This window comes from Emys orbicularis, chromosome 1 (assembly GCF_028017835.1).
Source record: "Emys orbicularis isolate rEmyOrb1 chromosome 1, rEmyOrb1.hap1, whole genome shotgun sequence".
Classification (NCBI taxonomy): domain Eukaryota; kingdom Metazoa; phylum Chordata; order Testudines; family Emydidae; genus Emys; species Emys orbicularis.
In genome coordinates this window covers 17,297,103-17,321,592 of record NC_088683.1, presented here as the reverse complement: position 1 = coordinate 17,321,592, position 24,490 = coordinate 17,297,103, and the positions used below count along the sequence as shown (strand labels likewise).

The following is a 24,490-nucleotide window of genomic DNA, read 5'->3' as shown; positions in this document are numbered from 1 at the left end:
TGGTAGGCATAGTGGTTGGTGGCTTTCAGGGATGTTTCAGAAATACTCTTGGCTGGAGGTTGAAGCTATGACATTAAAGCCTGTGAAGGGGGCCCCAGGAGGTGGGGTCTCGGTCTCTTTTGGCTTTTCCTTAGAGGCTCATAGAATTGAAGAGACCTATACTGTTGGGTGGATGGTTAGTGGTGGAATTTGCACTTTGGGGCAGGAGTGTAAATACCTAATGAGCGAAGGGTGGCCCTTGAGTCCTTGAGGGTATGCAGCTATTCATCTGTCTTTTGGTAATAAAGATGGGATTCATCGAAAGGGAGGTCTTCAGTAGTGTTCTGTACCTCCATGGGAATACCAGAAGAATGGAGCTAGGACTCTACGCATAACTATGGCCATTGCCATAACCCAGGAAGAGTATCAGGGGGTAGCCGTGTTAGTCTGTATCTACAAAAACAACAAGGAGTCTGGTGGCACCTTAAAGACTAACAGATTTATTTGGGCATAAGCTTTCGTGGGTAAAAACCTCACTTCTTCGGATGCATAGAGTGAAAGTTACAGATGCAGGCATTATATACTGACACATGGAGAGCAGGGAGTTACTTCGCAAGTGGAGAACCAGTGTTGAAAGGGTCAATTGAATCAGGGTGGATGTAGTCCACTCCCAATAATAGATGAGGAGGTGTCAATTCCAGGACAGGAAAAGCTGCTTCTGTAATGAGCCAGCCACTCCCAGTCCCTATTCAAGCCCAGAGTAATGGTGTTAAATTTGCAAATGAATTTTAGTTCTGCTGTTTCTCTTTGAAGTCTGTTTCTGAAGTTTTTTTGTTCAATGATAGTGACTTTTAAATCTGTAATAGAATGACCAGGGAGATTGAAGTGTTCACTTACTGGCTTATGTATGTTACCATTCCTGATGTCCGATTTGTGGCCATTTATTCTTTTGCGGAGGGACTGTCCGGTTTGGCCAATGTACATGGCAGAGGGGCACTGCTGGCACATGATGGCATATATAACATTAGTGGATGTGCAGGTGAATGAGCCCTTGATGGTGTGGCTGATGTGGTTGGGTCCTCTGATGGTGTCGCCAGAGTAGATATGGGGACAGAGTAGGCAACGAGGTTTGCTACAGGGATTGGTTCCTGGGTTGGTGTTTCTGTGGTGTGGTGTGTAGTTGCTGGTGAGTATTTGCTTCAGGTTGGGGGGTTGTCTGTAAGCGAGGACTGGCCTGCCTCCCAAGGTCTGTGAGAGTGAGGGATCATTTTCCAGGATAGGTTGTAGATCGTGGATAATGCGCTGGAGAGGTTTTAGCTGGGGCCTGTATGTGATGGCCAGTGGTGTTCTGTTATTGTCCTTGTTGGGCCTGTCCTGTAGTAGGTGATTTCTGGGTACCCGTCTTGCTCTGTCAATCTGTTTCCTCACTTCCCCAGGTGGGTATTGTAGTTTTACGAATGCTTGATAAAGATCTTGTAGGTGTTTGTCTCTGTCTGAGGGGTTGGAGCAAATTCGGTTGTATCTTAGGGCTTGGCTGTAGACAATGGATCGTGTGATGTGTCTTGGATGGAAGCTGGAGGCATGTAGGTACGTATAGCGGTCAGTAGGTTTCCAGTATAGGGTGGTGTTTATGTGACCATCACTTATTTTCACTGTAGTGTCCAGGAAGTGGACCTCGTGTGTGGACTGGTCCAGGCTGAGGTTGATGGTGGGGTGGAAATTGTTGAAGTCCAGGTGGAATTCTTCAAGGGCCTCCTTTCCGTGGGTCCATATGATGAAGATGTCATCAATGTAGCGCAAGTAGAGGAGGGGCACTAGGGGACGAGAGCTGAGGAAGCGTTGTTCTAAGTCAGCCATAAAAATGTTGGCATACTGTGGGGCCATGCGGGTACCCATAGCAGTGCCACTGACTTGAAGGTATAAGTTGTCCCCAAATCTGAAGTGGTTGTGGGTGAGGACAAAGTCACAAAGCTCAGCCACCAGGCGTGCTGTGGCCTCATCAGGGATACTGTTCCTGACAGCTTGTAGTCCATCCTCATGTGGAATATTTGTGTAAAGTGCTTCTACATCCATGGTGGCCAGGAAGGTGTTTTCAGGAAGAACACCAATGTATTGTAGTTTCCACAGGAAGTCGGTGGTGTCTCGAAGATAGCTGGGAGTGCTGGTAGCGTAGGGTCTGAGGAGAGAGTCCAAATAGCCAGATAATCCTGCTCTAAGAGTGCCAATGCCTGAGATGATGGGGCGTCCAGGGTTTCCGGGTTTATGGATCTTGGGTAGCAGATAGAATACCCCGGTCGGGGTTCTGGGGGTGTGTCCATGTAGATTTGTTCCCGTACTGTATCTGCTGCATCCACCGCTGATTGGAGGGCTGTTCTGGATACCAGCTTTCCCTCCTCAACAAATACCTGAAAACAGGCTTGATTGTGTTGTGGCAGGCTATCAGTAAATTCCTTGAATTTACTGTAATTCAGGGAGTCATATTTGGCTAGCAATACCTGATAGTTTGCGATCCTGGATTGTAGGCTCCGTAAGGAAAATACTTTGTGTCCCAAAAGGTCCAAACACTTGCCCTCCTTATCAGCTGGTGTAGATTGAGAGTGCTGTTTGGCTCACTCAGTTGCAGCCTGGACAACTAGGAAATTTGGTGGAAGGTGAGAAAAAAGGAACTCAGACCCCTCCTTGTCAGTAACATAGTAACTTTTTTTGGCCCTTTTGGGGGTAGCTGTGCATGTAGCACACCGTCCTAGCAGGCTCCAGAATAGCATCATTAATTGGTAGTGCAAACCTTACCGGTCCTGAGGTGTGGAAGATATCCAGAAACTTACACTGGGGGTCTTGGATTTCTTCCAGGGGACTCTGGAATTCCCCCACGACTCTAGGCAATTTCAGGAACTGTTGCAGAAAGTCATTCAGAGGGAAAGGGGATGTTGCAGTCACTGCTTTCATCCGGAGATAAGGAGGGAAATCTTGCTGGTTCCAGCAGCACTGCTGGGACTGGACCAAGAGGTTCTTCCTGTACCACTGGATCCGAGCATCTGCTGGAAGGACCCGTAAGGCCGGAAAAAATTCCCTTGCAGACCAGGCTGGTTCCGAAAGGGGGCAATAGGACCAGGGTCCTCACTATGGCCAATAGGCCAGATCCAAAGGGGGTTGTGGTGGTCCCCATTGCATGAGGTACCAATGGCTCTGAGGTGGTTGAAATGATAGATATTGCCAGGGACATGATGGTCTCCGTGAAGGTGTGTAGGGGTGATAAGACATTGTTGGCTCTTCTCCCAGTTCTGATTTGTCAGAGGAGGGGAAGGCGGACTCGGGTTCCAATGGTGGTACCGGTGAAAGGGTGTAGATTATTGGAGAGGATGGTGAGGGGTCCCATACCTGGGGTATATCCTGTGGTGGAAAAATGATCTCTCTAGGCGTGGAGGGGACTGACGGACAAGGTGACTTGCTGCCCTTCCCCCTTGAACCCAGTTCAGGCAGGCTGCTCCTCTTCAGGGAAGCAGTATGCTGGGGCGGCTGGGACTTGGAGGTGGCTGGCGCCATACGGTGCTGGGGGGGGGAGAGGGAGGCGCTAGGGTTGCGCGCCACCCAGCGCTCGGGGGCCACCCGCCCTGTGCTTGGGGGCAGGAGGAGAGGGGGGTGGGGAGGCGCGCTCCGGCAGGGGAAGGGGGCGGGTCCTCGGGCAGGGGGGCGGGTCCGGCTGGGGGTTAGCCTCCCCCAGCCGGTGGTTCACCCACCGCTCATGCCAGGTCTGGGTCTGAGTGAAGTCTCATGGCGAGCTCCACAGAGGTGTTTCGGGAGGCGGAGAGCCTGGCCTTCTCGTCTGTGGCTGGAGAAAGATAGGCAAATTCTGTACCTGGATGTGAGGTCAGCTTCCTCCAAGCAGTACAGGCAGCACTGGTGTTAGACATTGACCAAGAAGAAGGGTGGGCAGAAGGTGCAGAGTTTGAAGCCGGAAGTCCTGGGCAAAGTCCGGCACCCGCATGTGGGTACAGGGATTTGGGGGGCATTGTCAAAGAAAACAACCCCCCCCCAACTCTATCTAAACTAAGCACTAAAATTATGATAAAACTACAATAAACAGGCAAAACTAGTCTAAAAACTGGCAAACTATCTACTATGTACACTATCTTATTTAAAAGTGCATCAGAGATGAGGACACTGGAAGTTCCGACCCAGACCATGTGGTGATGAGAAGGAACTGGAGAGGCGGGTCAGTCCGCCCTGCCCTTTATCGCCTCGGACAGAAGCACAAGGCGAGCCAGGGTGCATGGATGGACCAACAGACACTACTTTCAAAATCTCCCACTCTGGGCGCATGGCATGCATGCGTAACCCTCGGAATACAATACAATACAATACAATAAGGATCATCACTCGAAAAAGAACAAAAGGCCAGCACCATGTGACGACCCACTTCTTCACAGATCACCAGCCAAATGCTTCACAAAGCATGAGTAATCTGTGGTTTGAGAACTGCCATTTTAAATGCTCCCTCCAAGAGTTGCACTGGTGTTGGATGAACTGAGTCTTAAGTTTTAGTCACACGGGAAGAATGTCAAAGGACCAATAAATGAAGTGTTTTCTTCCTACTAACAGAATTTTGGTTTTACAGAGGAATTGCAACATGGAGCAGGGAGGCGAGAGCCTCTCTGTACAGTTCCAGTGACACTGCACTTGCAATATTAGGTTTAGGGGTCAGCTCCTCCATACAAGGAAGACCGAGAAGTTGGTGGGAGGCTTAGAGAAAAACAAACATGATTATGGAGGTGGGGTGATTAAATTAGAAACACTGGGAAAGAAGCAGAGGTTGGTTAAGTGATGAAGAAAAAGGACAAATATTTGAAGGGTAAATACCAAGGAGTAAAAAGAAATTGTTTAAGGTGCAATATGTGCAAATAACAAGGAGTAATGGGACAAAAGGAACAAAGGTAAATATTAGGACAATTTCTTATAAATCTGGTCAAGGTTGCAGAACAGAAGCCCCATTTTTGCATTTAAAACTGGACAAAATATGTATTTGTTGAGCTTGAACACTGTACAGACAAAGAGGAGACATAGATCCTGCTCTCAAGGAGTTTACTATGTATGGGCCTGATCTAAAGCCCAGTGAAGTCAATGGAAGTGCGCCCACTGACTTTAACAGGCTTTGGTTCACATCCTAAACACACTGAAGAAAAAACCCAGAGGCTAGACCACCTTTTGAGTTATCTAAATCCATCTCTCTGACACCGCAGTCTTATTCTTTACCATATTTCCTTACCTGTTCCATAGCCTCCCCTTCACTATGGTCACCTTTCAAGTTCTTCCCAGATGTCAATTCTTCCCACGTAAACAGCAGAGAGTCTGTTACTTCACCAAAGGGGTTAAAATCGATTAACCATACCTTACTCTGCAGTACAACAACGAAGAAAATAAAATATCAACAAACAAGAGTGTATGTGAAATAAGAGGAAAAATTATTATCTGCTTAAGTGTGGAAACAAAAACATACTGTATGGGCTGTTAGAAGACAGTTTTCATAAGAGGTCAAACAGGTCATGTAAATTGATGCAAGTTCTATGCAGTTTCCTATGGAAGGATCTTTCAGATTAGGCTTTACAGGGATTCTCTCTGCTCTGTGTAGACCTTAGAGATCCCCAGACACTTTGGGTGACAACAGACATTTGCCCTAAATGTCTTTTACTAAAAGTTCCATTCCTCACACCAGTCTTCTGACAGTACTATAGACAGTGGCAGTCTGCAGGATGGCTGCTTTCCACCCCAGAGATGGCTGCACTTCAGGAATACAGTGTAGTTTTTAAAATGCTTTGGGATCCTTCATGTTGAAAGACATTTAGAGTCATAGATTCTAAGGCCAGGAGGGACTACTGTGGCCATCTAGTCTGACCTCCTGTGTAACACAGGCCATACAACTTCCATGAAATAATTCCGGTTTGAACTAGAGCAGATCTTCTAGAAAAGCATCCAATCTTGATTTAAAAATTGGCACTGATGGAGAATCCACCACAACCCTTGGTAAATTGTCCCAATGATTAATTACCCTCACTTATTTCCAAAACTTGGTGCTGCATTGGGTGGGAATCAAACCCTGGTCAAGCACTTAGAAGGCATCTTTGTCACCACTATCCCACTTGGCAGATAATTTAAAGACTAACTTGCATTTATCTAAGCTATGTATATGTAGCCATTAGCATAGTATCTGAGTGTTTCAATCTTAGTGTATTTATCCTCACAATGCCTCTGTGAGGTAGAGACATACTATTATCCCCATTGTATAGATAAGGAATGAAAGAAAGCACAAAGAGACTAAGATGATTTGCCCAAGATCACGCAGAAAATCTGTGGAGGAAATTGAACCTGGATCTCTCAGGTCTCAAGCTAGCACCATAAGCACTGGACCATCCTTCCTTTTCAGTAAAATCTTACTTATTCTGATATTTAAGACAAATTACATTGTAATGAAGCATTACTCTTTATCAGTTGGTAGCAAGAATTCTCTCAATTTAGGCATCATATACAAGCCTAGATTTACCACGTAGAAGAAATGTTATATGTACCATATTTGAGTGACCGAGGAGTTTTCCTTGTTATTCACCAGAGCCATAATTCAGTGCAATTTGAAAACAAAAGACCAGATAGCTACTTAGGTCATGGCATATTTAATTTTCTATTCCTTCCTTCCCTCCACTCCATCAGGGTGCTGTAGATATGCCGCTGTAATCCCATAGTGTAGGCACAGACTACGCAATGGAAGGGGTTTCCTTCATCACTATGGCAACTCCACCTCTCTGAGTGACAGTAGGTAGGTTGATGGAAACATTCTTCTATTGACCTAGCTGTGGGCGGGGAGGGGGATTACGTCGAGGGCCACATCAGCATAGCTATGGCACTCAGAAGTGTGGATTTTTCATTCCCCTAAGCGCAGTAGCTATGTTGACCTAAGTATAGACCAGGCCTCAATCTCCTTGATACACTTGACAACTTCCATCCATTTCCTCTAAAATCCCTTTAAAGCTGTGAACACCAGCTTTGTTGCTGAGCAACATGACATTTCCTCCTCTCCCACTTCCTCCCAACTACAAGTTTAACATGCTGCCTATGGAGCCCTTGTAGGCCCTGCTGGCCCGGAAAATGGAAGACAGAAATGGAACCCAGTTTCACACGGCTTTTCATGAGTCTCCCTTGTTGCAATATCATGACACTTATTATCATACTACAAGTAAATGAAGCTTCAATAAGCTAGTGCACAAGCTCACTATGGCAAATGATAGTACTGAAACCATAATACATTCAGAGAACTAGAGTTTGTTAATATGGAAAATACAAGCTGTAGAGAGAGAGAGAGTGTGTAGTATCCAATGCAAAGTTTCTCATGTTGGGTGTCTTCGGAAGGTCATGATGCAAGACGGAGGTTCCTAGGGTTGTGTCTGGGACCGGAGATATTGGCTAGTGTCATTCAGTTGCACAATCCAAGCAGCGGCTGGCCAAAAGTGCTCACTCATGTAGCTGAGCTGGGAGCAGCTTACATGCTAGAGGCTGTGTGTGAACAGCCTGGGAGTGGGGGTTCTCACAGCAGAGCAGGGTAAGGCTGGCTCCCAGAGTCGAGGATTGGAGTGACCTAGCAGATCACCGGTCCAGATAACACCAGGGGAACGTCACAGAGAGACACTTCAGCTGTTATTTATTGCAGAAGAGTAAAGAAACAGAGGTGGTTTTGCACTGTTGAGCTGCAACCATGGTGTAGCAGCATTAACACCACCAGAGCAGCACTCCAGGAAGCAGACTATTTGCATCAGCCTGGCTTATCATTTTCAATCCCTCTGCTTCTCTTCGCAAATAGTCAGATATTCTAATTATAATGATGTTTTGCTTGTGCTATCATCAGAGCATCTTGTCAACCCAATGACATCAGGAAGAAGAATTTATCATTTGGATTCCTACCACACTGGAAAACAAGATAATGAACCAATTTGTGTTTCAGAGACAGGCAATGGCTGGCAAAGTTCGCTCTGGGGTTCAGAGGCTCTTTCCTCCATCTCTGAGATTTTTCAGCTTGTTAAGAGTGGGGATTTTTTTTTTATTAAATGTATTCAGCTTGTATTCATAGGGATTTTACAATCAGTTCATTAGGGAGTTTTACATTGCATAGGCTTTAATATCAAAAAATAAATTATGGGACCAGTGAAAAGCAAGAACTGGGGTCTGTGGGCACCACAGCTGCATTTTCCTCTTCCTGCGGAGACGGAAAAGAGCCAACGTGCCTTCCACAACCTCTTAACGGTTCCCAAAGCGTCTCCTCTAGTTGCTCTTATATCCCCACTGAACTTTGGTAATTGCTAATTGGTAGGAGGCGGCATAAAAAATGAACAGATCTAAAACACTCCCCTTCAGCCCTTCTGAAGATTTATTAAAAGTAAGGCATCTATCTCTGGGTCAGTCACTGAACAGTCTTCAGACTAAGTGGAAAAACAAGACTGAAGCATATCTAGGAAACCCAGAGTAAAAGCCAAAACATAATCCAAAACCACTTTCACATCACAGCTATAGAACAAGAATAAAGCTATTTAATTGCAGGCTTCCAGTATTAGCAATCTCTTGTCACTTAAGGCAGATTAACATCTACTCATATGTCTGAGTTGTATGCAATTGTTTTTGATAAAACCATTTACGGGCATCTGCATACATGCTAGGTGTGTCCCTCTGCCTCTTGGTAAGTTGCTAATGCAACCTTTGTTGTCCCAAAGTTCGGGTGCCTCAATACCGAGTGTTTACTAGGCAAGCATAGATACATTTTCCTTCAAAGATAGCCTCCTTTTCTATGTTCTCAAACTATGTAGCCTCAAGACTATGCCTGATGTTTTCTGAAGATCCATTTGTGTAGCAAAAACACTACCACCACAAGAGTGAAATTAACATGGGCTATATTTTGTATATGATGAGGGGAAACGAGCAATAACACATGGTATGTATTTAGCACCCTAAAAATATACACTGGTAGGTCTATTATAACATGGTAACATTCATTTTATTTTCATAAAACGATAAAAAGCATACTGCTTTAAGGAAGTAGCTATAATATAAGAACATTTAAAGGAAGTTACAAGATAGATAAGAAATGCCATGTTAGTAAAGGTAACCAGCAAAGTGAACTGTCACATTTCCCTAATTTCAGCCATGTGTGTTCATGCCCACAATGACAGTACACATGGGGCAATGAAGCCCAAGTATTAGTTTAAAATTTAGAAAAAAGAGTTGTGAACTAACAATGGTCTGAAATATCTTCATTATACTACTTTGCAGTTCTACAGTAACTTTTATCTAAAGATCATAAAGTGTTTTACAAACAATTAAGATTTGGGAGGTATGCAAGAAATATACTGGGATTAGTTCACACAACACAAAGTACAGCTACCTCCAGGCAGCCCATCACTAGACAATAGCTGAAAGCAGAAATAAAGAAAGGTATCCAAAATGGGCCATCCAGCCACAGAGTGTTGCCTCTCTAGTGCTTGCTGCCTGGCTTTGGAGACCATCTGGCTTTAAAGATTGTGTTAGAATGGGTATCCCTTAAAGCTGGCTGGTCTGCAAAGCTAGTCAAGAACTGACAAGACTGAGTTCAGGGAAGCCAGTGCACAGCAAAGAGAATATCAGTAATATCAGCTGAGAGCAGAAGCAGAAGGACTGAACTGAGTTTACATGAGCCCTGTTAGAAGGTATACGAAAGCTTGCATAGAACAGATACATTCAAGTTGCTTATGTCGTACTCCAATCTACTAACGCGGAAATTCCAAACGATTAGGACTTGCAGTAGTCTCCCCAGTGTTCTTTCAGTCACTCTACAGAAAACCTACAGGGTTCTTGCTCTTCCAAATGTTGCAGCCCTTTCAAGAGAACAAACACACATCCAAGAGACATTTTGCAGGTGAAAGTGCTTTAAATAGGCAGAAGCTGGGCACTTCTCTCATTCTACACATGAGGTTGCCATTCAACCATGTTGATCTGGAGCACAAACTCTGGAAAGTGATTGAGCTACACAACACTCAACACCATTTCAGCGCCTATAATTCACACACTAAAGAGACACTGAATAATACATTGGCAAGTCATGAAAGTGTGTGCACAGGCAGGGATGAAGGAGGTGGGTCTGACACACCAAGGGACTAACTAGCAGTTTTCCAGGAGCCTGAGGGCTGCATGGAATTTGCACAAATAATTAAGAGATACACAGATAGACACAGCTATATTAACTTGACAGATGAAGAAAAAATGCTTTTTGTCCAAGATCACCAGGATTAAAATCTTTCACTTAAAAAATCTTTGTCTCTACCCTTCAAGTTACAAGACAAGGCAGCTATAGGCTGAAGTTGGCCAGACTTGAAAAATTCTGCTCATTAACTTGGCTGTGGTAAGTAAAATTTCCCCGCTCTCTCTCCTCTCTGCTCCCCCCCCCCATCATAGTCAGGTTGGGTCAGCAGTTCTCAAACTGTGAGTCAAGACCCCAAAGTGGGTCACGACCCCATTTTAATGGGGTCACCAGGATTGGCTCAGACTGGCTGGGGCCCAGGGACAAAGCCAAAGCCCAAGGACTTCAGCCCTGGACAGCAGGGCTCAGGTTACAGGCCCCCTGCCTGGGGCTGAAGCCCTTGGCTTCTGCTTTGGTCCCTCTGCCTGGGGTGGTGGGGCTCGGGCTTTGGCCCTATCATAACTATAAAGGGAAGGGTAACAGCCCTCCTGTGTACAATACTATAAAATCCCTCCTGGCCAGAGACTCCAAAATCCTTTTACCTGTAAAGGGTTAAGAAGCTCAGGTAACCTGGCTGACACCTGACCCAAAGGGCCAATAAGGGGACAAGATACTTTCAAATCTTGATGGGGAGGAAGACTTTTGTTTGTGCTCTTTGTTTTGGGGGTTGTTCGCTCTTGGGACTAAGAGGGACCAGACATCAATCCATGCTCTCCAAATCTTCTGAACAAGTCTCTCATATTTCAAACTTGTAAGTAACAGCCAGGCAAGGCGTGTTAGGTTTATCTTTGTTTTCTCAACTTGTAAATGTTCCTTTTGCTAGAGTGTTTATCTCTGTTTGCTGTAGCTTTGAACTTAAGGCTAGAGGGGGTTCCTCTGGGCTCTTTGAATCTGATTACCCTGTAAAGTTATTTTCCATCCTGATTCTACAGAGATGATTTTTACCTTTCTTTCTTTAATTAAAAGCCTTCTTTTTAAGAACCTGATTGATTTTTTCCTTGTTTTAAGATCTAAGGGATTTTGGATCAGTGTTCACCAGGGAATTGATGGAGGAGTCTCTCAAGGCTACCCAAGGAAGGGAGTTAGCACTTGGGCGTGGTGGCAGCAAAACCAGATCTAAGCTGGTAGTTAAGCTTAGAAGTTTACATGCAGGTTCCCATATCTGTACTCTAAAGTTCAGAGTGGGGAAGGAACCTTGACAGGCCCCCACCTGGGGTGGCAGGACTCAGGTGGGCTCAGGCTTCGGTCCCCCCTCCTGGGTCGTGTAGTAATTTTTGTTGTCAGAAGGAGGTCGCAGTGCAATGAAGTTTGAGAACCCCGGGGTTGGGTAAATAGGTTTTGTACCTGAGCTGCATTTAGCTTTTAGGCTGACTTGAAACCAATGTCATAAAATTACCTGGTGTTGACTGGATGCATTGGTACAAGAAGTACATCCATCCAGACACACATCTGTTTAGGTACTATTTTTGACACTGTCATTGTATAACTACAAAACCCAGAAACTCTCTACATATCAGCCACCAAGAGGCTGAGAGTCAAAATCAGTACTTAAAATCACCAGTATTGCCAACTCCATCTGCTGGAACACTGTGAGTCAGACCCCTCCCCACAAATCACAACTGGTTCAAATAATCATCAGGGCTGTCAAGTGATTAAAAAAACGAATTGCAATTAATCGCACTGTTAAACAATAATAGAATACCATTTATTAAAATATTTTTGGATATTTTCTACATTTTCAAATATATTGATTTCAATTACAACACAGAATACAAAGTGTACAGTGCTCACTTTATATTATTTTTTATTACAAATATCTGCACTGTAAAAAACAAAAGTAGCAGCATTTTTCAATTCATCTAATAAAAGTACTGTAGTGCAATATCTTTATCAGGAAAGTTGAACTTACAAATGTAGAATTATGTACAAAAAAATAACTGCACTCAAAAATAAAACAATGTAAAATTTTAGAGTCCAATCAGTCCTACTTCTTGTTCAGCCCATCGCTCAAACAAGTTTGTTTACATTTGCAGGAGATAATGCTGGCCGCTTCTTGTTTACGTCACCTGAAAGTAAGAACAGGCATTGAGGCCGGCGTCACAAGATATTTACGTGCCAGATGCACTAAAGATTCGTATGTCCCTTCATGCTTCAACCACCATTCCGGAGGACATGCGTCCATGCTAATGATGGGTTCTGCTCGATAACGATCCAAAGCGGTGCGGACCGATGCATGTTCATTTTCATCACCTGAGTCAGATGCCACCAGCAGAAGGGTAATTTTCTTTTTTGGTGGTTTGGGTTCTGAAGTTTCCGCGTTGAAGTGCTGCTCTTTTAACTCTTCTGAAAGCATGTTCCACACCGCGTCCCTCTCAGATTTTGGAAGGCACTTCAGATTCTTAAACCTTGGGTGAAGAGCTGTAGCTATCTTTAGAAATCTCACATTGGTACCTTCTTTGTGTTTTGTCAAATCTGCAGTGAAAGTGTTCTTAAAACGAACATGTGCTGGGTCATCATCTGAGACTGCTAGAACATGAAATATATGGCAGAATGCGGGTAAAACAGAGCAGGAGACATGCAATTCTCCCCCAAGGAGTTCAGTCACAAATGTAATTAACACATTTTTTTTTAAATGATCATCATCAGCATGGAAGCATATCCTTTGGAATGGTGGCTGAAGCGTGAAGGGGCATATGAATGTTTAACGTATCTGGCACATAAATACCTTGCAATGCCGGCTACAAAAGTGCCATGTGAATGCCTGTTCTCACTTTCAGGTAACATTGTAAATAAGAAGCGGGCAGCATTATCTCCCCTAAATGTAAAGAAACTTGTTTTTCTGAGCGATTGTCTGAACAAGAAGTAGGACTGAGTGGACTTGTAGGCTCCAAAGTTTTACATGGTTTTGTTTTTGAGTGAAGTTATGTACCCCCCCCCCAAATTACATTTGTAAGTTACGCTTTCATGATAAAGAGATTGCACTATAGTACCTGTATGAGGTGAATTGAAAAATACTATTTCTTTTATCAATTTTACAGTGCAAATATTTGTAATAAAAATAATAATATAAAGTGAGCACTGTACACTTCGTATTTTGTGTTGTAATTGAAATCAATATATTTGAAAAATGTACAAAAACATCCAAAAATATTTAACAAATTTCAATAGGTATTCCATTGTTTAACAGGGCGATTAAAAGTGCAATTAATCACAATTAATTTTTTTAACCGCGATTAATTTTTCAGTTAATTGCATGAATTAACTGCGATTAATTGACAGCCCTAATAATGAGATTTTAAAAAGAGCCCCTTTTTGTTTGCTTTCTAGTTTTTGAGCCTTTAGGATGCATGCTTTCAAGCTTTTCTCCACAACCGTAAGGGACAGAAGCTTTTTTTTTTTTTTTTAAATTAACACTTATCCTCACATAATCACATGACTCTGGGAGCTGGAGCTTTAAGAAAACATCACATATCACAAGGTTCACAATAAAAATCCTGAAAGGTGACACCATTGAATCATAGTTTTAACTTCATTAGATTAAATCCATTTTTGCTCTCAGATCAGACAAAGATGTATATTTGATGCAGGAATTAGTGGATGAAATTTGGAAAGTAAGATTAGATGATCATAATGGTCCCTTAGGGCTTCAAATCTGAGAGTCATTCCCTCAGATGTTCAGCAGAGCCATAATCCAAACTCTTATACAATTCAGAATATTATTTCTAGATTACGGCAAAAGGCAGAGTCCTTCAAATAACATCAGTCTCAAGCAGAGAGATGAAGATTTGTTTGGTAGTTAAGTCTACCCAATTCCCTTCTCTTCTATTAGGAACTTGTCATCACCAGTAGTTTCTATCACACAAACACAACTAAGGCTGCAAAGTTAAGCACTAAAAATTTGAAAATGCCAAATTAAGGTTGCCTATGCAAACCTGATCTCGGCCTCCTTGTTTGCAAGCAATATCATACAGTCTTTGGGCTTGTCCACACAACGCGGTAATGCACTCTACGGGGATGTGATTTTTAAGGTGTACTAATGTGCTGTGCATTAACTGATCTGTGTAGATCCTGCTGGTGCACACTAAAGGCTCCCTAGTGCACTTACATGTAGTGTTGTTTCATTGCCATATTATGTAGACAAGCCCTTTAATTACATGATCACACATTTTTCCACAATACCACAACTTCATTCAGTGCACAGGATGGACAGCCCTCACTTAGTGAGCAGCTATTCAATATTTTGTTTTATCCTTGTTCAATGTGTGGCCCAATGCCTTATTTACTGCATTCTACTCAAACCCTGTTATGAAGACAGAATTATTAATTTCCCCCTGATTCATCCCCAGATAGTGCTCATCACTAGTATCTGAGTGCTTCACAAATATTAATTTATCTTCACTATACCCCTGTGAGCTGAAGGGTAGTATTATCTCCACTTTACAGATGGGGATCTAAGGAACTGAAAGACGAAGGTCAAAAGCATCCACTGATTTTGGGTGTCCAATCTAAGATGCCTAAGACCTGATTGTTCATAGTACTTAGCATTATATAGCACTTTAAATGTTCAAAGCACAGACCCTATTAACTTCAATTGCAGCTACAAGTGCTCCGCACTTCTGCAAATCAGACCCCAGGATCTCAAGTCAGGAACACAGAAAATGAGGAACACAAAATTAGTGATGACCTATGAAAAGTTTGGTTTAAGTGACTTGCCTAGCATCACATAGGAACTCTGTGGCACAGGCAGGGATATCATTCAACTGCCTTAACCATGAGACTATCCTTTCTCTTCCAGCAGTCTCCTGCCTCATTCAGTACACATCTTCTAAGTTCTGCAACAAATGAGGCACGGGTCTACAGACAAGAGCCTCCTTCACTACACAACCCCGATTCATCCTCAGAGGATGCCCATCCTGTGTTCCGGAGATGGGAATCCTGTATGTGATTGAGTAATTTAAAGACAATCTTAATGCATACACGCAGGGGGGCCAAATTAAGGCTGCACAGGCACTTCCTAGCTTTTGACTGCTTGACTTTGCAACCTTAATAATATTCTTTTAATGTAGTTTGTGTGTAACTCCCTAGGTTTTTAAAAAGAGCAAACTGGGGGGCGAGGAGGGAAAAACACACAAAAACAGAAATTCCATCACATGGCCTCATACTAACACTGGGTCACTAGGTCCACTGCACAGACCTCTGCCTCTTTAGCCAACAGAACTAAACTGACAACAGTAGTAGGTTGTCATCCTCTGTGTGGACCAGAATGTAGCTTGCCAGTGGATTTCACAAATATTTGCTGACAGGAGAGAAATGCTCAGAATCAGGTCTTTTGGGCTCCATTTCACACTGAAGGGAGTGTATCTAGTGGGCACAGACTCTTCTGCCATGTCCCCTCCAACCTGTCCCTGTCCCAGTCCTGTCTCTTCCCCATCCCTGGCTCCTTGTCCCAGTCCCAGTATCTACTCCTCCAGTTTGTGACCACAGTTCCAGCCCCCTTGCCCAGCCAGTTCAAGAGTCCTCCTTTCCAGCTCTATCCCACCTGTCTGTCCTCTTCCACTGGCTCCCAGTCCTAGTCTCTCTTCCTGGAGTCATCCAATCTCAGTCTCCCCCATCACCCCTCCCTGGCTCCTTGTACAGCCAGTCCCAGTTCTCCTCCTGCACCACTGCTCTGTCAAGTTGTGGTCCCTTCCACTCCCTGCTGCCTCCACCTCCCCCGCATTCTAGTTCCACTCTCCTTGTTCAGACAGTCCCAGTCCCCCACCCTCCCATAGCTCCTTGTCTGATCTCAGAGGTTTCCCTCAACCAACTGGTTCCCAGTCTCCACTCCCCTTCCTTCAATTCCCAGTTTGTTTTCCCCCAGTTCCCAGTCCTAGTCTCCTTCGCTAACCAGTCCCAGCCTCCCCCACAGGCTCCCAGTCTCTTTGCCCAGACAGTCCCATTCACAGTTTCACTCTCAAGACCCCCTCTAGACTCAGTCTCACTGGTTCTCAAACTATGGAGCACGTCTCCCAGGGCTGGTACGGGAATGTGTCAAGCTGTGTGCTTCCCCTTCCCCCACATGAACCCTGGATGGCGAGGGCTCATGCAGAAGGGCCGTGCACACCCTTGCCCCAATCCCTCACCTGGAGGCAGCCTGGGTTCAGGCTCTCCTTCCCTCCCCCTCATTCCCACACCTGGAGGCAGCGGAGCGCCAGCTGTCAGCCCTCGGGCGGCTGCAGCAGCGCAGAAGTAAGGGTGGCATGAGGTGCTAGGTCTGCTGTGAAAAGTGGTATTGACGAATATCACTTTTCACATTGCCACCCTTACTTCTGTGCTGCTGCTGGCGCAGCCCAGCTAGCAGCTGCTGCTCTCTGCTCTGCCTTCAGAGCTGGATGGTGGTATATGTGCTTGGGGGGTGGGGTGTAAACTACTACAGACACAAAGAAAGGGGGCCCGACCAAATAATCCTGATGAAATAACCACAGCACTAGATTCCTTATTGCAGTCTCCTCCTTTGACTCTCCCCAGTCCGACTTTTGTCCCCTCTGCATTCAACTCAGACATCCTCCTCCTCCATGCTGCCTGGATGTTCCCGCAAGGCTGTCAGTGAGAACACAGGAGAGAGAGGCTACCTGCTTTCAGTCCCAGTGCCTAGCCTCGCTGTGGTCTGAAGCACCTGGGAACAGTCATTCTCGGGAAAGTCCAGCTTCTCCCTGTTGCCCTCGGGTGGAGCACATTACGTTGGTATGTAGCCGAAGGCAGACACCCAGCATGGAAAATTTCAGCCCAAAACAGTCCAGGTTTGGCAAAGTTATAAGCAACTAAAACCAGGCTCTTAAAGTGGGGACATATCAGGCTCTCTTAATAATAGGTGGCGCTATCAGTCTCCCTGATAATATTTAATCAGTTTCTTGCGATACTGTGACGCAGACGCCCATTGATGGTTCACGATTCTACATCAGCAACTCTTGTCGGGTCTGACACACACTCGGGTCATGGTATTTATTTAAAACGTGAGATGTAATATATCATTTGAAATCCACCACTTCACTGGACATTAATGTCACAGTGAAATGTTTGTAACAACTCTGTAGGTGAAATTATGGACATGCTCTGATATTATATCCCAAAGACTGTAAACAAAGGAGACAAAACAGGTTTCTTCTCTATAAAGGAGAAAGAAAATATGGTGGCAGACACCCTGGCCAGAAAAGAGGGTTCTGACCTGCTGCCTCTGGGTCAGCCAGTGACTAACCCTCCTGCAGCTTTGTAAGGTGGGAGGTGTGACCCTGAGAGCGTCCCAGTGCCTGAGGGCAAGCGGCTTCCTGGTATCTAACAGTGAGTTTCAGCAGGCTTGACCAGTGTACCCCAACTCATTAGTGGCATGATCTGTATGTAAAAGGTGTCGTGTCACTGGAAAACTATTGACACACTGGTGATTAATATCATTGTGAAATGTTTGCATTAATACTACATGTGGATGTTGTCTGATACTATATTTTAAAGTCTGTATTTGAATGAAGTAGAAAACAGGTCTGCTTGGGCTTTGAATACAAATGAAGCAGGGTTGACCACTAACAATGGGATAGTAATTTACATATGCAGTAAACAGAACCATTAAAACTCACAAGATGGCTGGGGAGTCAGTCAGCATGTATAGATCACAAAGAATTGTGTATTTGCTTGTCTGACCAGCCTGGTTGTCAGGCAGAGACAAAGGCGGCATATTTATATGCAAGGTAAACCAAGTCATCAGGAGAGCAAGTGGGGAAAGATGACCACTTACTCTTGACAGGAGATGGAGACAGTACCCCTCAGGGAACTTCCCTGCCTCTTGAAGCAAGATCAATTAACTTAAAGATATGCTTTTCTAAGGTTTACTGGACTATTAAGGCAGGGGCAGAGAACCCCTAAGTTATCCATCACTGCACAGATACAAGAGAGCAGATCTCTTGCAAGCTGAGAAAGATAGGTCCTTCAACCGAAGGGGTTGAAGTCTCTGGGAATGGAAGATTGGTAAGGAAGCTACCCTAGCTTGTTAATTTAGGTCTTCGCCATTACAAAGTGTCATTTTACTTTTGGTTGTTTGTTTGTAACCCTTTCTAACTTTATTCCTTCTACTTGGTATCACTTAACTTACGTCCTTTCGGTAATAAATGTGGTTAATTTTTACAATAAACCAACTCAGTACCGTGCTTGAAGGGAAGGGTGTATTTACCCCAGTTAAGTTAAGCTGTGATGTGCTTCTGTCTCTTTAAAGGAGCAAACAAACCTCACTATTTTTGTGAGTGTTCCAGGAGAGGGCTGGCCACTTCAAGGCAGATGGTTTGGGGGAAATTCGGGACTGGGAGTGCGTTGGGGTCACCTCTACAAACAATAATTAAGACTGGGAATTCAGAGTGGGGCTGTTGTGTTGTAGGCAGGCTGCTGGGGTCAGACTGCTGAACCAGGGCTGCACAGCACATAGACACTCAGGACACTGTGTGCTTGTCCGTTGGTGTCCAGGCTGTGAGTCACAGCAGCAGAACATTCAACGCACCTAAGGTTACAGGGCAAGCGATGACAACCCCACACTGGTCTGCATTGCACCCCAGAATGTGACAGACACCATTAAATGTCTTCTTGTTTAAAAAAAAAAAGTCTTTTCAAAGATTCTGTTACATACTTTTAAAGATAAACTACTTATTCTCTGGAGAAAATTATTTGCAGAAGAACTACAAACATTATTGTCATATGACACACATGGACATCCCAACCATCTTAGATTAGATACCATTCAGGTAGGAAAGTAAGAAAATCTAAGAGAAAAAGGAGTTCTGGAGAGCTGGCAGTTTTTCAAAGAGACAATATTAAAGGCACAACAGCAAACTATCCTAATGCAAAGGAAATGGAGGAAGAATAGTACAAGGCAAATATGACTCCATCAGGAGCTCTTTTAATGACCTGAACATCAAAAAGGAATCCTACAAAAGATGGAAACATGGACAAATTGCTAAGGAGCAGTATAAAAGTAAACATAAGCATGTATAGACAAAATCAGAAAATCTAAGGCACAAAATGGTTCTATTAATACATTAGGAACAAGAGAAAGAAATAGGAAAGTGTAGGTACACTACTTAAAAGGGAAAGAAAGCGAATGACATATGAGCTCAAGGTGTTTAATGCCTATTTGCTTCAGTCCTCACTAAAAAGGTTAATGGTGACCTGATACTTAGCACAATATTAACAACAAAGGGGGAGGACATAAGCCAAAATAGGAAAGAACAGGTTAAAGAATATTTAGATCCATTAGATACACTCAAGTCAACAGGACCTGATGATATAAGAAAACAATTGCAGAAAAGAATACTAAATAAAAAATCTAGATACTTTTAATTCACTCATCATCACAATATTTCCCAGGAGGTTGAAGCCAACATTCATTTATCCTCTATGGTACTTAGGAAGCATAAGAATTTCCATAGAATACAAATAATAAAATCAAAGAATATGCCAATAATATGAGCCATTATTAACTTACCATGCTGTCTCTGTACACATCAAAAACAACTGGAAAGAAGAAAAATTGATTTGTTAGTTTCAAAATATATGTGGTTACACACATGGCTAAGCATAAATAGATAAACAAACGTTTATAGCACAATGCTCAAGTTTAATATGCCTACAAAACAGAAAGCCCAAGACAGTACTCATTTATGATGGAGAGTAGAAACAGTAATAGAAAACTCCTGTGCCAGTGCACAGACTGGGTTTTCTACAGGTCTTTATTGTTTAATACAGATATTTCCACCCCAAAACATTTTATTAGCTCTTCAAAACAGAAGAGAGCTTATCTTCAATATTATTGTTTGTACTGTAGTAGCACTTAGAGACCTTAATCAGGGATCAAGGCCCCATTGTGCTAGCTGTGGTACACACATGGAATAAAGAGTCCTTGCCACAAAGAGATTACAATCAGCACCTGATGAGACAAAACAGACAGTGAAAACCAACGGGGGTGGGTGGTTGAGCGAAGGTAGCAGTGAAATGATCACTTTTAGTACACAACACAGTAGTCACAGCACACCAGCTGCCTAGTGATGTCTATTTTAATACAAACCCTTCACTATTCAGAGATTTCAACAAAATAGTTGTTTCTCCATATCTATATCTATCTATATCTTTCACAGTAAACTTTTTTGTATTGTTAAACAAATCCATATATTTACTGCGTCTTGGAGCAGCTTGTCCTGGAACCCATAAGAGATGAGGCAATTCTCCATTTAGTCCTAAATGGACCACAGGATCTGGTCCAAGAGATGAATATAGCTGAACCACTCGGTAAGAGTGACCATAATGTAATTAAATTTAATATCCCTGTAAGGAGACAAATGCCAAAGAAACCTACCACAGTACCATTTAACTTCAAAAAGGGGAATACACAAAAATGAGGAAGCTAGTTAAATGGAAATTAAAAGGAACAGTCACAAGGGTGAAATGCCGGGAAACTGCATGAAGACTATTTAAACACACCATAGTAGGTGCGCAAACTAAATGTATGCCCTACGTGGGGGGGGGGGGGAGTGAGGGAGGGGGCGGAAACAGTAAGAGGACCAAAAAAAAAAAAAAAAAGCCACTATGGCTAAACAGAAGAGTAGAAGAGGCGGTTAGAGGGAAAAAAAGGTATCCTTCAAAAATTGCAAGTCTAATCCTAGTGAGGAAAATGGAAAGAAGTATAAACTTGTAAGTTGAGTATACAAGTATAATAAGGCAGGCCAAGAAAGAATTTGAAGAGCAATTGGCTAAAGACAAAAAAAAAAAAAAAAAAACTACCAGCAATTTTTTCCCCCCCAGTACATCAGAAGCAGGAAGCCAGCCAAATAGCAAGTGGGGCCACTGGAGCAGTGGTACTCAACCACTCAGACGTCTTCCAGGGGTTCATCAACTCATCTGGAGCAGTGGTTCTCAACCAGGGGTACGCGTACCACTTGGGGTACGCGTACCACTTGGGGTACGCGTACCACTTGGGGTACGCGTACCACTTGGGGTACGCGTACCACTTGGGGTACGCGTACCACTTGGGGTACGCGTACCACTTGGGGTACGCGTACCACTTGGGGTACGCAGACTTCTTCCAGGGAGTGTGTCAATTCATTTGAATCAGCGTTTCTCAACCTGGGGATCATGATCCCCAGGGGGGTCACGGGATGGGTTAAGGGAGGGGAGTCACAAGTGCAGGGCTGGCATTAGGGGATGACAAGCAGGGCAACTGCCTGTGGCCCTGCCCCACAAGGGACCACACGAAGCTAAGTTACATGCTTCAGCCCCAGGTGTGTGTGTGGGGGCTCGGGCTTCAGACTGCTGAAATGGGTACAGTCTTCTGAAAAGGTTGAGAACCACTGCATTGGAGGATCGAGGGGCAAAAGGAGAACTCAAGGAAACTGAGGCTATTGTGGGGAAGCTAAATGAATTCTTTGCATTGGTCTTCATGGCAGAAGATATGGGGGAGTTCCCCACACCTGAACCATTCTTTTTAGGTGACAAATCTGAGGAACTGTCCCAGACTGAGGCGTCAACTGAGAGGTTTTGAAATAAACTGATATATTAAACAGTAGTAAGTTACCAGGCCAGATGGTATTCACCCAAGAGTTCTGAAGGAACTCAAATATGAAATTGCAGAAATACTAACTGTGGCATGTAACCTATCACTTAAATCAGACTTTGTGCCAGATGACTGGAAGGTAACTAATGAAACGCTGATACTGTCAATTACAGGCTGGTAAGCCCAACTTCAGTACCAGGCAAACTGGTTGAGACTATAGTAAAGAACAGAATTATCAGGCAAATAAATGAACATGATTTGTTGGGGAAGAGTCCACATGGCTTTTGTAAAGGGAAATCATTCCTCACCAATCTATTAGAATTCATTGAGCATGTAAATAAGCATCTGGACAAAGGTGATCCAGTCGATATAGTGTACTTGGACTTTCAGAAAGCCTATGACAAGATCCCTCACCAAAGACTCTTAAGCAAACTAAGTAATCATGGGATAAGAGAGAAGGTCCTCTCATGGATCAGTAACTGATTAAAAGATAGAATACAAAGGGTAGGAGTAAATGGTCAGTTTTCACAATGGAGAAGGGTAAATAGCAGGGTCCTCCAAAGATTTGTACTGGAACCTGTGCTGTCAACATACTCAAATGATCTGGAAAAGGGGGTGAACAGTGAGGTGGCAAAATTTGTAGACGATACAAAATTACTCAGAATAGTTAAGTCCAAAGCCGACTGCGAAGATTTACAAAGGGATCTCATTAACTGGGTGACTGGGCAACAAAATAGCAGATGAATTCAATCTTGATAAAAGCAAAGTACTTCGCATTGGAAAACATAATCCCAACTATACATACAAAATGACCGGGTCTAAATTAACTGTTACCACTCAAGAAAAATCTTGGAGTCATTGTGAATAGTTCTCTGAAAACATCTGCTCAAAGTGTAGCAGCAGTCAAAAAAGGTAACAATGTTAGGAACCATCAGAAAAGGGTTAGATAATAAAACTGAATATATATATATTATATTATATTATATTATATTATATCTCCATGGTACACTCACACCTTGAACACTGTGTGAAGTTCTGATTGCCCCATCTGAAAAAAGATATATTGAAACTGGAAAAGGTAGAGAGAGAAGGGCAACAAAAATGATTAAGAGTATGGAACAGTTCCATATAAGGAGAGATTAAAAAGACTGGGATTGTTCAGCTTGGAAAAGAGACAACTGTGGCAGTCTGTACTCAAAGCAGCACCGTGGAATCCCCATATTCACCACTGTGATATAATTATATGTTTCGTACAAAGTATGCCTTGTGAGGCATCATTTTAAAAGTCTTATTCTGTTGAACATTAATATCCTGTTGGATTGTATGTGCTATCATTGCATGTGAAGTTATGAAGTTTTGCTATGTGTGTGTTACTGAAATACGTTGTGAGGTTGGGAACACCCACAACCAGCATTTAGGTATAACAATGGAGTAGCCAGACAGTGTTAATGGCTCACCAACACCCATCAAGGAAAGAATCCACTATCCCAGGAACCGTATATAATGGAGACTGTTTGACCCACATCATAGCCAAAGATCTTTCCAGCAAGCTGGAAGAAACTATAAAAGAGGGGCCGTAACATCGTGACTTGGTCTTACTCCCCCCACAACTCAACACCTGGAAACACATCTGGAGGACAAAGATTGTGGACTGGGGAAGATGGTCCCAGGCTGGAAAAGAGTCCCAGCCTGTGTACTGAGGAACTATGCCAGCTGTCAGGGTGAGACACTGCTTGATTCAAATCCTGTTTAGTTTTTAGAACTCAGACTGCAAATTTATTTTATTTCTTAGGTAACCAACTTTGATCTCTACGCTTGCTACTTATAATCACTTAAAATCTGTCTCTCTGTAGTTAATAAATCTGTTTATATTTTACCTAAAACAGTGAGTTTTGGTTGAGGTGCTTAGGAAATCTCAGCTCAGTTTACAAAGGCTAGTGTGTGTCCTCTCCACACTGAGGGGGGGCAGACTGGGTAATGAACTTTCACTGGTCAGGCTTTTGACCAGTGTGAGACAGTACAGTTATGGGGTGCAAGACTGGGGAGCTGGAGGGAATTGGCTAGAGCCGCTCTATTGTTGGTTCATGAGTGGCTGGGAGAAGCATTTATGTAACTCGGGTGTGTCCCTGCCTGTGGATGTCTGTGTAAGCGCAGCACCTGTCAGAGGTTTGTAGCTTGGTAATGGCATCACAGAGTGAGAGGGATACCCCAGATTGGTGGGAAAGAGGGTTCAGCGGTCCCACAGTCCAGGCTGCACCCGGGGAACCACGTCACAACGACTAATGGGGGGATATGATAGAGGTCTATAAAGACATGAATGGTATGGAGAAAGTGAATAAGGAAGTGTTATTTGCCCCTTCACAAAAAACAAGAACTAGGGATCACCTGATGAAATTAATAGGCAGCAGGTTTAAAACAAATAAAAGGAAGTACTTCATACAATATACAGTCAACCTGTAGAATTCTTTGCCATGGGATATTACGAAGGCCAAAAATATAACTAGTTAAAAAAAATTAAGATAAATTAATGGAGGATAAGTCCATCAATGACTATTTGCCAAGATGGGCAGGGACACAACCCCATGCTCTGGATGTCCTTGAACATCTGACTGCCAGAAGCTGGGACTGGATGACTGGGGATGGATCACTCAATAATTGCCCTGTTCTGTTTATTCCCTCTGAATCATCCGGCACTGGCCACTGTT

General features: G+C 43.6%; 1 protein-coding gene across 1 annotated transcript in view; it reads right to left on the bottom strand.

The window, feature by feature from the left end:
- CDC123 (cell division cycle 123) overlaps positions 1 to 24,490 on the bottom strand; it is a 77,721-nt gene that overhangs the window by 8,131 nt on the left and 45,100 nt on the right. The window contains exons 10-11 of the mRNA XM_065415259.1: positions 19,725 to 19,753; positions 5,243 to 5,371 (exon numbers count right to left, since the gene is read on the bottom strand). Coding sequence (XP_065271331.1) covers positions 5,243 to 5,371; positions 19,725 to 19,753 — 158 coding nt within the window. The remainder of the gene's footprint in view (positions 1 to 5,242; positions 5,372 to 19,724; positions 19,754 to 24,490) is intronic.